Source organism: Hypanus sabinus, chromosome 13 (genome assembly GCF_030144855.1).
Source record: "Hypanus sabinus isolate sHypSab1 chromosome 13, sHypSab1.hap1, whole genome shotgun sequence".
Lineage (NCBI taxonomy): Eukaryota > Metazoa > Chordata > Chondrichthyes > Myliobatiformes > Dasyatidae > Hypanus > Hypanus sabinus.
Window position 1 is genome coordinate 6,440,872 of NC_082718.1, and position 14,868 is coordinate 6,455,739.

The 14,868-nt window shown below is 44.5% G+C and overlaps 1 protein-coding gene across 2 annotated transcripts in view; it reads right to left on the minus strand.

Moving 5' to 3' along the window:
* Positions 1-14,868, minus strand: part of LOC132403608 (carboxypeptidase A1-like) — a 44,945-nt gene that overhangs the window by 9,597 nt on the left and 20,480 nt on the right. The window contains exons 7-12 of one of the 2 annotated variants that reach the window (XM_059987055.1): positions 9,536-9,634; positions 9,011-9,121; positions 7,598-7,688; positions 6,099-6,298; positions 3,275-3,359; positions 666-1,050 (exon numbers count right to left, since the gene is read on the minus strand). In XM_059987055.1, coding sequence (XP_059843038.1) covers positions 929-1,050; positions 3,275-3,359; positions 6,099-6,298; positions 7,598-7,688; positions 9,011-9,121; positions 9,536-9,634 — 708 coding nt within the window. In that variant the 3' untranslated portion in view covers positions 666-928. Of the gene's footprint in view, positions 1-665; positions 1,051-3,274; positions 3,360-6,098; positions 6,299-7,597; positions 7,689-9,010; positions 9,122-9,535; positions 9,635-14,868 lie in introns of those variants that run through there. The other variant, XM_059987054.1, reaches the window with a different exon arrangement.

Genomic DNA, 14,868 nt, shown 5'->3' on the forward strand with positions numbered 1-14,868 from the left:
TCACTGAACTGTGTCTGCGGCTGAGGCCTGAACCATCGGCACTCACCTCAGTACTGAACCGACTCTGCGGCTGAGGCCTGAACCATCGGAACTCCTGTCATCACTGAACTGTGTCTGCGGCTGAGGCCTGAACCATCGGCACTCACCTCAGTACTGAACCGACTCTGCGGCTGAGGCCTGAACCATCGGCACTCACCTCAGCACTGAACTGTCTCTGCGGCTGAGGCCTGAACCATCGGCACTCACCTCAGCACTGAACCGACTCTGCGGCTGAGGCCTGAACCATCGGCACTCACCTCAGCACTGAACCGACTCTGCGGCTGAGGCCTGAACCATCGGCACTCACCTCAGCACTGAACTGACTCTGCGGCTGAGGCCTGAACCATCGGCACTCACCTCAACACTGAACTGTCTCTGCGGCTGAGGCCTGAACCATCGGCACTCACCTCAGTACTGAACTGTCTCTGCGGCTGAGGCCTGAACCATCGGCACTCACCTCAGCACTGAACCGACTCTGCGGCTGAGGCCTGAACCATCGGCACTCACCTCAGCACTGAACCGACTCTGCGGCTGAGGCCTGAACCATCGGCACTCACCTCAGCACTGAACTGACTCTGCGGCTGAGGCCTGAACCATCGGCACTCACCTCAGTACTGAACTGTCTCTGCGGCTGAGGCCTGAACCATCGGAACTCCTGTCATCACTGAACTGTGTCTGCGGCTGAGGCCTGAACCATCGGCACTCACCTCAGTACTGAACCGACTCTGCGGCTGAGGCCTGAACCATCGGAACTCCTGTCATCACTGAACCGACTCTGCGGCTGAGGCCTGAAGCATCGGAACTCAACTCAGCACTGAATTGGACCCGTGACCCTAGACTTGCTGTCAGAGTGTCGGGGACTCTGCTGTCCATCTTCTGTGTTACTTGTTCACATTTTTATTGACTTCACGATTTGTTCCTTTGTTTCTACACATTGGGTGTTTGATGGTCCTTGTTGTGAGGGTTTTGTTTTTAAATAGGTTCGATAGCGTTTCTTTGTTTTGTGGCTCCCTGCAAGGAGACAAATCTCAAAGTTGTATATAGTACACATGCTTTGATTATAAATATACTTTGAATTTTGTCTGCACATAAGGACTAAACAAGCAAACGAGCTAGTGCAGATAATGGTTTGGACTCAGTGCTCAATCAAATTTGGCCATTCTCCCATACTGGAACAAAATGAATTAATGTGGTGACATGACACAGTTTCTTTGTTAAAGTGCTTTATATCAGTTCAGAGCTGTGAAGTAATTCTAAGGAGCAAGACAGTGGAAGAGCCTAAATATGATAGTGAGCTCATGATGGAGTTGGAAGAAGATCAACGTAGCAAATGGTGGGTGCAGCTGACAACGACTGTGCATGTTGCATCCTGTCAGCAGAGGGCGTGCATGCCCAGGGAAGACCTTTACAGTCAGAATCAGGTTTATTCACATATTTAGGTGAGATTAGCCTTATTTACTACATATACCTCGAAATATACTGTGAAATGCATCATTTTGCATCTTCAAATCAATGAGAATTACGCTGGGCAGACTGCAAGCATGGCCATGCTCCTGGAGCCAAAATCCCAGGCGCACAGTTCTCTACCCTGACCCATGACCCTTTGGAAGGTGTGAGGAAGCTGGATGCACCGGAAGAAACACGTGCCATCACAGAAAGAACAAATTCCTTACAGACAGTGGCGGGACGTGGATCCTGATGTTGCTGCAGGGGCTGTCAACCACGGCACTAATGGCAAATGGTGTGAAATCTTTGCTATATCTCCACATTGTTTGTACTTCCTGCGGGTTTTGTGGTTGGCATTCGGGGTGTCGAAACGTGAAACTGGATGAGCAGCAGGAAGTTTATTCATCGAGCTTTGGATAATGCTGCTTCTGAAATTTGAATAAAAAACCTGAGCAGAATGCAAGTGATAGCTCCGTGTGAATGTTGCCTGATCCCTGGCGGATGTCTCCATTTAAGTCACGATTTCCAATTCTACCTGTAAAGTCTTGCACTACTTCAAAGGAAATCAGCAATACTCGGCTTCTACTGAAAGCAAAGCTATTGGAGTACCAGTGACTCCCACCCACACCTTAAGGAGAGGGGTGGGGTTGTGATCTTAGAAAACAATCCATGTTGCAGTTTGTAAAGCTGAATCATACTTACTTTTAACTTTTTTATCTAAAGAATCAGCATGGGTGGAGGGGTAGAGATATGCCTCTGCCAAAGGAGATGTAAGGTGTGCCTTCCGTCTGCTAGCCTGCAAGGCACCCTTGCACAAAGTAGGTGTAGCATCTGCTTAGTTTTCGTAATCAGGGTCACATGAAGCCATGGGATCAGGTATTTGACGATCATATAAGCAGTTGGTGCATATCATGTCCTGATGCCAGGCAGACTATTTCTGAAGAGTATTGATAATGGCTGGGGTCACCCATCTTGTAAAGACACTGCCCAGAAGAAAGCTATGGCAAACCGCTTCTGTAGAAAAATTTGCCAAGAACAATCACGGTCATAAGGCCATGATCGCCTACGTCATACGACACGACACATACTGATGATGTCATATGACACAGCACATAATGATGATGATGATAGTACGGAAAACAGGCTCTGTTCGCCCAACGAGACCACGGCGACCAATTACACCCAAGTGACCAATTACTCAGTAGGTTTTTGGAATGTCGGAGAAAACCAGAGCATCTGGATGAAACCCACGCAGCCACAGGGAGAATGTACAAACTCCTTACAGACAGTGGCAGGAATGTAGGCATCAAGAAAAGAGAGCTGGAAAAAAGTATTCATTATTTTACTTTCTCCTCAGAAATTTTGAAGGAGTAAGTTTTTATTCCGTAATCCAGATTTTTGATAGTGATTTGTGAATTCTGCAAGGACAAATTGTTATTATCCAAACTGCTGTAATACAGGGCTCACCGATAATGGGAAATGGCATGAGATAAGCAGTTCTTTCCCTCCCCCCAGTGAGTTTTCAGACACCCTTCATTCGCCCAGCACTTTTAAGGTGGCCCCCCATAAACCCAGCAAAGTTCACAAGTCAAAAGATCCTGGAAGGGTGAGTATAAGAAGATAGCATGGTTAGGAAATCACAGGGGATACCGAGATTCATTAGTCAGGGCAGTGAATACAAAAGCAGGGAGGCTGTAAAACACTGGCCACAGCTCAGCTGGAGATGGGTTGAGTTTGAATTAATATCATGGTCAGCACAACCCATCAGTGTTGTAGGTATGTTACTTACTGATCATTTGTATGATGCTTCCATATGAATACTGAGTGCCGTACAACGAGGCCAAAGCTTCAGTTGTCTCACGTGCCAACGTATCCTGTACCAGGGAGAGGTCACAGAGATTATCAGGATAGGAAAGTGAGTTCTCTTTCAGAATAAATTCATAGTTTAGAACAAAATCTATGCAGCTGGTGAATTACTTGGCTGTGGCTGAGAAGGTAGAAATTTAGCTTTGATCAGTTTTGTGAGTTGAAAGACCATGTGTTCTGAGGAAGTGCTGTGCCGTTTATGTTTCTTTATGTTTATGTTTTCTTTCAGATTTTAAAACAAGCATCTAAACTGCTTCCCCAAGCAGATATAAAAAGATCATGCAGGAAAAGGAGAGTTCTTCCTGGTGCAAAAGAATTGAAATACTTGAGGAACTCATTGCGTCAGGCTGCATGCATGGTGGAAAATAGACAGTGGATGTTTTGGATTGAGATCACTCGTCTAGACTGAAGGAGTAGAGGGGAGATAGACAAAACAAAGAAGTGAGCGTGGCAGGAGCTGGCAAGCAATGGGCGAGAGGAGGGGTGTTCGAGCCAGGTAGGGATGGAATAGTGGAGATAGCAGAAGAGGCTGGGAGGAGATGAGCGGGGGAAACAGAGGCAATATGATAAGAAAGGAAGATGGAGAGTGAAGCCAAGAGTTCCACTTCAGGACTTCTAATAGACAGAGGGAAGCAACAGTACTTCCTTGTGCTAAGGTTGATATAATGATCTATATTGCTGGAATTACAATCTGATTATTAACTCTTGCTGATGTTTATGGGAGCACTTTATCACAAATTTGTATAACGTGCTCCCATACACCACAACAGCTCAAATGTTCAGTTTTGAGGAGATTTGGAGATCAGAAGAAATTCTGGTATATGCACATCCTTTCTTGTTAATTCTTCTTCCCCTTCCATCAAAAACTAGGGAATGGTTGATGTAAGATCCAAGATCAAAGTGGAGTGATGGAATGAACAGAGTGAGGTAGACCACATAAGCAACAACCAAAATGTCTACTGCAGCTTTTGCTTACACTTTGGCTAAATTCTACAATAGTTTTTAGCCTTTGTGGTCGAGGCAGAGGAATATTCTTGTGTGATGGATCTTAGAGAACTTACTTTTCTCAATTCAAACTTCCTAGAAATTCAGAGTAATCCTTCCTCATTCTACCTCCCTAACCACCCTTACTACCATTTTTGCCTGGAAAATCTCTCCTTTTGGGAATTCTCTTCTCATCCTGATCTTCAGTTCTGATTTTTGTGGCAAGACATATTAAAGTCCTCTCACAAAATAGGACTCACTGTGTGCACTTAATACAAAAGTATGCATGTGATGCACACTCGCTTGATTTGTATCTGAAAGGCCAAGCTTGCCGAAACAGTGTATTGTGACCATATTGATGAGGCAAAACAACCCTTTCTCACAAAACAGCCTGAAAATGTTTATCAAACAGCAAATCCACATTCTTAGCTTTACATATATCTGTCATAGTTTCTCATGTCTCCCAATGTCATTCCAAACGTTAAAATTTGACTGACCAATTCAAAATTTTTAGTGTTATTTAAAATATTTAAGCCACTTAAAGACATCTTTAAAATAGTTTAGAAAATTAAAACAAACAAAATTAAAGTAAAATAACTTTTGTCAAGAGTTATAGAAACTTAGAAAACCTAGATGATGAAAGGCTATCAACTCTATTTCTCTCTTCATAGATACTGCCTGATCTGTTGAGCATTTCCGGCATTTTCTGTCTTTATCTCAGATGTTCCGAATCTGCATTATTTTACCTTCTTACCATTTTTCCCCTCACAGCTATGCCCTCCCATTCCAATGAAAAGGCTTGCAGATTCTGTTCAGGTTGAACTTGGCAAAGGTTAGTGGGTATAATCCCCAGGAATTCAGCAAACTTCCACACAAGATCAGCTTGTAAGTTTCTGCTTTCCTGCAGGCTTTCTGAGTTTGCTGATACTTGCACAGTCAAATGTTACCAGATCAACACAAACTTTCTGGGCCACACCTTGAAACTCCCACTGACTGGGGAGATCTGTGAGCATTATCTCACATGAAACCAAATGAACTTGTGTGAACAATGCACTAACGATCTCTCTGACCCCCCCCCCTCCCCCTCCCGCACCACCAACAGGCAGAGGTACTGTAGCATTAGGACAAGAACTGTTAGGATGGGCAACAAATTCTTCCCCCAGGCCACAAGACTCCGGAACTCCCCACCACCACCCAGGTCTCAACCTGTCTGAAGCACCAGCAGTGTAATATTGTTTACTTTTTAACTTTGTTGCAAATGCACCTTTGATGCACCATCAATAACTCTCCGAGATGTGAGGCGAGAGATAGACTTTTATTAGCTGGAAGAGAAAGCACTATCAGCAGCAAGAGACCATCACACAACATCCTGGAGACTGAGGGGGGAGCAGTGCCTCCAATCGTCTTTATACAGGGGTCTATGGGAGGAGCCACAGGAGCAGTCAGCAGAGGGGCGTGTCCAGACAGGTATATGTAGTTCACCAGAACCTTATTATCTGTTAGTTCATTGATAGTACTATTACTTCATGTGTTTTGTGTGTGAGTCATACGTAATGTGTTGTGCACCTTGGTCTGGGGGAATATTGTCTCGTTTGTCAGTATATCTGCCTATGCTTGAATATAAATAAACTTGAACTTGTGATTCATGAAGCAATCTCTAATGCACGGGGGTACGTACAAAAGCATCAAAGCTTTCAGTAAAAATCAAGGTAGTGTTTTAAAGTAATGCAACTCCATTTAACTACTGTGAAAAAGAATCATACCAGTTCTTGGAGGTTTTCCGGAGTATCCTGTGTATATCCATATGGATGCATCAAGCGTTGAGAGTAACTGTGGAGTGTAATGAAAGCTACGAAATTGCCATGCTTCTTGATAAGATCAACGATAGCCTTAACCTCAGGTTCAGAGTGCGCGTGTGGCCCACAGTAACTTTCTGAGCATGGAACTCTGCTACTGCCATTCCCTGCCAATGGAAAACAACCTTCATTTATTTTGTGGCAACACGAGTTAATCTGCAGATGCTGGAAATGAATAAAAACACAAAATGCTGGCAGAACTCAGCAGGCCAGACAGCATCTATGGGAGGAGGTAGTGACGACGTTAAGGGTTTCGGCCCGAAACGCTGTCACTACCTCCTCCCATAGATGCTGTCTGGCCTCCTGAGTTCTGCCAGCATTTTGTGTTTTTATTCATTTATCTTGTACTGTGTTTACTGGACCAACCTTTCACATTCAAGACTAGAGTAGTTAGCTTTTCTCACTGCTGCCGTCAGGAAGGAGATACAGGAGCCTTATATCCCACACCACAAGTTTCAGGAAAACCCTACAACCATCAAGCTCCTGAACCAGCATAGATGACGACACTCACCACAACAATGACCTGACCCCACAACCTACGGACTCACCTTCAAGGACTCTACAACTCATGTTCTCAATATTACTTATTTATTATTATTTAGTTTTTTTTGTATTTGTAGAATTTGTTGTCATCTGTATATTGGCCAGTCGTTTGTATTTGTTGTTACAGTTTTTCATTGACTTTATTGAGTTTTTTTGTATTTACTATGAATGCCCAGGAACGTGATCATTGCAGATGGGTCTTCCTGTTGTCTGCCACAGGCAGGGATAATGCCAGGTTATTCTTCGGCTACACTTTCCGTGCAGCCCAGGAGTTGCCCCCCATATTGCATGATGGGGTCTCTCCATCCACAGGCACAATGGACGTCATTGGTGCTCTGCAATAAACTACTAAACAACCAATTGATATTCCCTTATTTGACTTCAGAATAGAGTTTGATTCCATCGATTGAGAGGAACTACAACTGCCCTCATAAACTTATCTGCACTCTACTTTCGCTCTATAATGACAGCCAAGTTGTAATTATAAATAATGAGTCTAATCGGTGCAGATCTGTGTCAAGCATGGCTGCGACATTGTCTTAGCAATCTTCTCATTCCTCATTGCAATGCTTCACCTTGCCTCCAACAAGCTCCCCAATGGAATGAGACTAATCAGTATGATACATGCAAATCTATCCAACTACATCGTCTCCACTCAAAAATAAAGGTCACTCAACAAGCTGCAATGCCCAACTGCTGCTCATGTGCACGTTTGTCATCTGAGTTCCACCAAGCTGTTAAGCTGTTCTGTCATTCAGTGATCAGCCTGTTCATCATACAGTGAACTCACTGGATTAACTTTTTCAATAAAGCAGTTATGGAACATCATGCAAATAAAATACCAAAATCAAAATATTTCCTACCTCCAAAGTTTGCATCAAAATTCCTGTTCGGATCAACTCCAAAGCAATGTGTTCCAGGACTCTTCGACATGGTCTTCCGCCACATCCGATTCTGGGATTGCAAAATGTTGGGATTAGCTCACTCAGAATTTAACACTAAATATCACAGGTTAAGGTACAGAACATTCCATCAGTAAAATTATTGGTCTACCATCTAAAAGTCAACTATCTGATTAAATGTCAATGTAGTATTTAACAACTAGCTTGCTGATACAGGTAAGGTAAATTTTGTTTTTTTTTGGAGGTGGTGTGGCTGCAGGAGGCTACAAGCAAAGATCAGGGTTAAAACATGCAAATTTCTACAGATGTACTGTGGAGAGCATTCTAACTGGCTGAATCACCATCTGGTATGGAGGGGAAGGGGCTACTCGGCAGGATCGAAGTAAGCTGCAGAGACTTGTAAACTTAGTCAACTCCATCATGGGCACTGGCCTCTGTAGTATCCAGGACATCCTCAAGGAGAGATGCCTCAAAGAGGCGGCATCCATCATTAAGGATCCCCGTCACCCAGAGCGTGCCTTGTTCTCATTGTTACCGTCAGGAAGGAGGTACAGAAGCCTGAAGGCACACACTCAATGATTCAGGAACAGCTTCTTCCCTTCTGCCATCCGATTCGTAAATGGACATTGAACTCATGAACACTACATTGTTACTTTTTAAAACTTATATTTTTGCATTGCTTACTTAATTTAACTATTTAATATATGCTCTTACTGTAATTCATGTTTTTCCTATTATGATGTATTGCAATGTAATGCTGCTGCAGACAATAAATTCCATGACATATGCCGGTGATATTAAACCTGATTCTGATTCTAAAACTGAATTCAAATTCGGTCAAATTCTGTTAAGACATAAAGAGTAAATATTAGGGATATTAGGTATGTCAATATGGGTGCAATTCCATAGCTCTCTACAGATGGCAACACAGTGAAGAGGTGAAGAGGTCATTTGGTATGTTTGCCTTCATAGGCCAAGGCATTGAGTATGAAAATCAGGATGTCATATTGTAGCATGGGTTAGAGCACACATAAAGAGTATTGTGTACTGTTTACTGATTGCCACGCAACACTAGATCTGGAAGGCACAGGTTTAAGGTGAGAGCAAATCTGAATTTTCCACACAGAGGGTGGTGGTTATATGGAATGAGCTACCAAGGAGGTGGTGAAGGCAGATACAATTATGGTGTTTAAGAGGCATTTGGACAGATACTTGGATAGGAAGAGCATAAAGGCACATGTCTCTAGTGTGGGTAAATGGGGTTAGTACAGGCTTCAAAGTCAGTATGGAAGAGGTTGGCCAAAGGGATCCATTTTGTGCTGCACAGTTCTATGATTCAATGAAACAGTACTGTCTCAAACTTTGTCTATGTACCTTAGTTTGGCTATAAACGTAGCCATCAGGGTTTGCCATGATCACCATGAAGATATCCATTTTATTCAGCAGTGATGTAAAGGAGGGGTTGTTGCCATAGTCGGTGGTAATCTGGCGGCATAAAAGCAGCAAGTACACATTCAGATACCTGATGGTTCTCACACATTGTCTGAGTTTTGCTGAGTCTACTGCTTTCTGTAGGTCAGATTCCTTTCTGGGTTACAGGAGAATTGTATTCTAACCAGGAACTGATTTATGGACAGAAACATGAATGTGGGACCAAAATGGACAACTGCCAAAAGAGCAAACGTAATCAGAATTAAAATAATGAAACACAAACAAAATGCTGGAGGAATTCAGCAGGTCAGGTAGCATTAATGGAAATGAACAAACAGCTGACATTTCAGGTATCAAGAATGGCCTTCTTCTTTGCTTTAAGCTGTAGGGTTTTACTCACGCTTACCAGTGGGAAAGGGGGTAAGTTAAACCTCAAGGCATAATGACAAAACGATGAAACGTACTTACCCTCTTTGCCATCCATATTGCAACAGCAGGTGCTATCCACTCACGCCCATGAATACCGCCATCGATCCACACGGCAGGACGCCCGTGCCCGGTGCTAAACTGTCCCAATGAGAGAAACAGAACAAGACTGAATGTATATTTAATAATGTGCAAGTGCAAGTGGAGAAAGGGACAATGGTTAAGTACAAGGAAATCACTGAAAAAAGCAAGTAAAAACAATTCCAGTTGTAACATCAGAACAGCCTTTACTCTTTGGTGTTTAGGGGGGTGTAGGGGGAGGGAGGGAGGGAGGGAGAGAGAGGGAGAGAGAGGGAGAGAGAGAGAGGGAGAGGGAGAGGGAGAGGGAGAGGGAGAGGGAGAGGGAGAGGGAGAGGGAGAGGGAGAGGGAGAGGGAGAGAGAGAGAGAGAGAGAGAGAGAGAGAGAGAGAGAGAGAGAGAGAGAGGAGAAGTGCTGGGTTATGGACTGTAGTGTTTGATGGGCTCTGGATGAGGCTCTCTGGGAGGGAGGCTTTTGATATTGTTTACTTGGTGGGGGGTCGGTGCAAGTGGGAGGGGGGATGTGGAGGGTCGATGCTTCTGTTGCTGGTTGTGTGGACGGAGGGGAGGACAGGCTTCAGAGTTTTGATGTTTCTATCATTCGTTCTATGGGTTTTTGATGCACCATCAATAACTCACTCTGAGATGTAAAGGCGAGATATCGGCTTTTATTGACTAGCAGAAGGAACAAGCAGTGAGTGACCACCATACCACTTCCTGGAGACTGAGAGGCCGGGCTCAGAGCTCAATCGCCTTTATACCGGGGTCTGTGGGAGGAGCCACAGGAGCAGTCAGCAAGGGGCGTGTCCAGACAGGTATATGTAGTTCACCACACGGGGTCTGTGGGAGGAGCCACAGGAGCAGTCAGCGGGGGGCGTGTCCACAGGGGTCTGTGGGAGGAGCCACAGGAGCAGTCAGCAGGGGGCGTGTCCTGACAGGTATATGTAGTTCACCACACGGGGTCTGTGGGAGGAGCCACAGGAGCAGTCAGCAGGGGGCGTGTCCAGACAGGTATATGTAGTTCACCACACGGGGTCTGTGGGAGGAGCCACAGGAGCGGTCAGCAGGGGGCGTGTCCTGACAGGTATATGTAGTTCACCACACGGGGTCTGTGGGAGGAGCCACAGGAGCAGTCAGCAGGGGGCGTGTCCTGACAGGTATATGTAGTTCACCACACGGGGTCTGTGGGAGGAGCCACAGGAGCAGTCAGCAGGGGGCGTGTCCAGACAGGTATATGTAGTTCACCACAGGTTTCTTGTCTTATGGATGTCTGAGAGGAGTAAGAATTTCAGGTTGTATACTGTATGCATTCTCTGATATTCAACTGAACCATTTGAACAAGACATTAGTTTTCACTCTGCAATTGTTCCATCAGCCTTTGGGGACTCAGAAGTACTTACAGTAAATGTATGAAATATGTCAAGCAGAAGCTGCCAAAGTCATGCACAATAAATGATTGCAACTAAATTATCCTCATTTGTCTGAGATGAACAGTTTATGAAAACTGCAGCAAACTGAAAGTACCAGAAACGTCCAACCTAGCCTTCCAGAGGCTTATGTAAGTAGCCTAGGTGAATATTGTAGCCTCCTAAACAAGCTCTTAATTTCTTTGGTATTTTTGATGCCTATATCATATATATATTTATAGGATCTATATATCTATCTATATATAGATATATAGATGAACCTTTTCTGCTTTACTAGCATATTGACTTAAATTCATTGATACTATTATATAGATTTTCAATCATGTATTAGATGATGAATAATGACGCTGTATGAGTTATAAAACAAAGTGCCACGTGTATCAATTCGGGTTGACCTCAGATGTAGAGTTGTGATTATCAACCTGTCTCCAAGTCCAAGGTAGCACTTTCAGTAATAGACTATGACAACTGCGCTGTTCCAAAGAGCGCTATATGAGGTCATAAGACTCTATAATGAATAATATAATAATGACTCTATAATAAATATAGTTTGGGAAGGGATGACCCCCTCCTGTTCGATTGTTAGATTTATTTTTTATTCTTTCTTACTTTTCTTCTAAGGTTTGCATATTATGTGCACTTGTAATGCTATTGTTCCTTTGGGATCAATAAGTTATCTATCTATCTATCTATCTATCTATCTATCTACACCAACAGAAGGAAGAAGACAAATCAAAAAATGATGTTACCAAAATGCAACAGTGTCTTAGATCCCAGGAGGAAAGGAAGGTTGAAGAAATTGAAAAGCTTCACTGACTTTGAGCTCTGGAAATGCATGAGGGACAGAAGGAAATGGTTGAATAATAACTGCCATGCTCACACATTCTCAACAGTGGCAAATGCATCCAAGCTCACCCAGTGGCTGGATTCAGGGGCTCTCACCTAAAGATCGAATCGCAACAGCTGGGCATTATCATGGAGCACCAAAAACGAAGGGCAGGGGGTGGGGGCGCGATGGTGTAAACAAACGAGTTGTTCAAAAAACAAGCTAAAGATTTAAAGGTTCATGTTATTATCAAAGTACACATTTCTGAAATTTTTCTGCTCCAGATAGCCACAAATCCAAGAAAGAAACAAAAACAGAACGGCAGCACAATCATCAACCCCCCAAATCCCCCTCCCCTGCACACAGAAAAATGAGAAAGATTGGGGAAAAACACAGAATATAAAAAACTATAAGACTGAAAAGGTACTGGGTGTAACTGCATAAGCATTCCATTCCCTGAATTCTTTCCTTCACTCAAGTGGAGTGAGAGTGAGGGTCTCTGTTGCTCTGAGTTAACCATGGATATTGTGTCCTATCTGTCTAGATATGCAAGCCTGGACAGTACGATATGGAGAGCAAGCTGTTGCCCATGTACCCCCTCTCCACGCATCTGATGAACCCAGAGGAATGGCAGAGACCGACACAGTTTGGTACCAGCAGCGTCACTGGAGTTGCCAGTCAACATTGAACTCAATGTAGGACTGCCTTAGGGACCCTAGCTCCAAAGTTTCCCCTTGGGATTTACTCCTGAAGTCTTCCCTACGAGTGGGTATAGCCACAGGACAGTGGAGGTTTGAGATCAGAGTTTTCCTTCCAGATGAGCCGCCAGCCACGGCTAATGAGCCCCATCTGCCTGAACCAACAGGTTTTAAGGTGCCAGTAACCCACCTTTTCCCCTTTTGACAGTAGAAATGGTTCTGTGGGCTTAGTAGCTAAGTCACACGTGAAGGCCAGGGGCTGGACGTGGTTGTCAGAGGCAACTTGAGACGCACGCCATTGGGAGCATTTAATAGGTAGTGGGAGCTTATCCCCATTACCACCCTCGACATTAACAACCTTACAGTGGGAAGTGCATTGAAGAGCTTGATAGGTACGGTTAGATCCAAATTTTTCTCAGCGGGCAACAATCAGCACGCGAGGTTGTTTGCTGGTGATGCAGTGTGAGGTTTAAAAGGAACTTGGGTGCTTTTCGGCTTTTTTCTCAGCAAGCCCCAATCAGCAGGGGGGGCCAATAAAAAAAAAGGTGTAAGTGCTGCTGCCATTGTTGGAGTGGGGCATTGTTAGATTGCTCAGGCTTAGGTGAGAACAGGCTTGTGTAAGCAGTAAGTAAATAAATAAGAAAGTTCTTAGTAAGTTTTTTTTTCTGTGAGTACACAGTGTATGTAGGCCTCTGTTAGTCTTGATAGACCACGGATTTGCGCCTTGGAAAGTTTCCAGGGCGAAGACTGGGCAAGGTTTTTTTTATATACATAGTGCACTGAGAATGGACCTGGAGGCAGTGGTATGTTCCTTATGTGAGATGCGGGAAATTGTAAGACCTCCAGTCTCCCTGATAACCAGACCTGCACAAAGAGTATCCAGCTGCAGCTCCTTGGAGATCATGTTAAGGAAATAGAAACGCAGCTCAATGACTTTTGGCTCATACAGGAGAATGGGGAGCTGATAGATAGGAGCTACAGGGAGGTAGCTGCAGAGGCAGGTTCCTGGGTAACTGTCAGAACAGGGAAAGGGAATTGGCAGCCAGTGCAGAGAACCCCTGTGCCCATTCCCCTCTGCATACCACTTTGGATACTGTGGGGGGGGGGGGGAATAACCTAGCAGGTGGAAGCCACACTGGCTCTGTGGCTCAGAAGGGAAGGAGGGAGAAGAGGAGTGCAGTGGTGATAGAAGATTCCATAACTGGTGGAGCAGACAGCAGGTTTTGTGGACGTCAAAGAGACACCTGGATGGTATATTGCCGTCCAGGTACCAGGCTAGGGATGGCTCAGATCGGGTCCACAGCATTCTAATGGGGGAGGGCGAACAGCCTGAAAGTACCAATGACATAGTGGGAAAAGGGAGGAGCTCCTGAAGAGAGAATACAGAGAGTTAGGCAGAAGGCTTAAAAGTGGAACTGTCTGTGCCACTTGCCAGTGACAGCAAGAACAGGATAATTCAGCAGAGGAATACATGGCTGAAGAACTGGCGCAGTCAGCATGGTTTCAGATCTCTGGATCATTGGATCTCTTCTGGGGAAGGTATGGCCTGTACAAAAAGGATGGGTTACACCTGAACCCGAAGGGGACCAATATTTTTGCTAGCAGGTTTGCTGGAGCTGTTATGGATGAGGGTTTAAAGTAATTTGGCAAGGGGATGAGAGCTGGAAATATAGGTCTGAGGTTGGGGGAGTAGGTGTACAACTGGGTGCAGTGTGTGGTGAGAATGTGATGATAGGTCAAAATTGCAGTCGCTGGGATGAGGAAGTGTAACATGGGGTCAAAAGAGGCAATGAATACAGACTGAAAGTGTTGTATTTGAATGCACACAGTGTATGAAAAAAGATAAATGATCTTGTAGCACAGTTAGAGATCGGCAGGTACGATATGGCCATCTCTAAGTCATGGCTGAAAGAAGATGATGGGAACTCAACATTCAAGGATACACCTTGTATCAAAAGGACAGGCAGGTAGGCAGATGGGATGGGGTGGCTCTACTGGTCAAAAAATGAAGTCAAATCCTTAGAAAGAGGTGACATAGCATCAGAAGACGTAGAATCCTTGCGGGTAGAGTTAAAATGTTGAAAGGGTAAAAATAGCCTGACCGGAGTTATATATGGGCCTCCGAACAGTAGCCAGGATGTGGGATACAAATTACAACAGGAAATAGAAAAGACATGTAAAAAAAGGCGATGTCGTGTTAGTCACAGGGGATTTCAATATGCAGGTAGATTGGGAAGATCAGGTTGGTGCTGGTTCCCAAAAGAGGGAATTTGTAGAATGCCTAGGAGATGACTTCTTAGTGCAGCCTGTGGTTGAGCCCACTATGGGACTAGCAAATCTAGACTG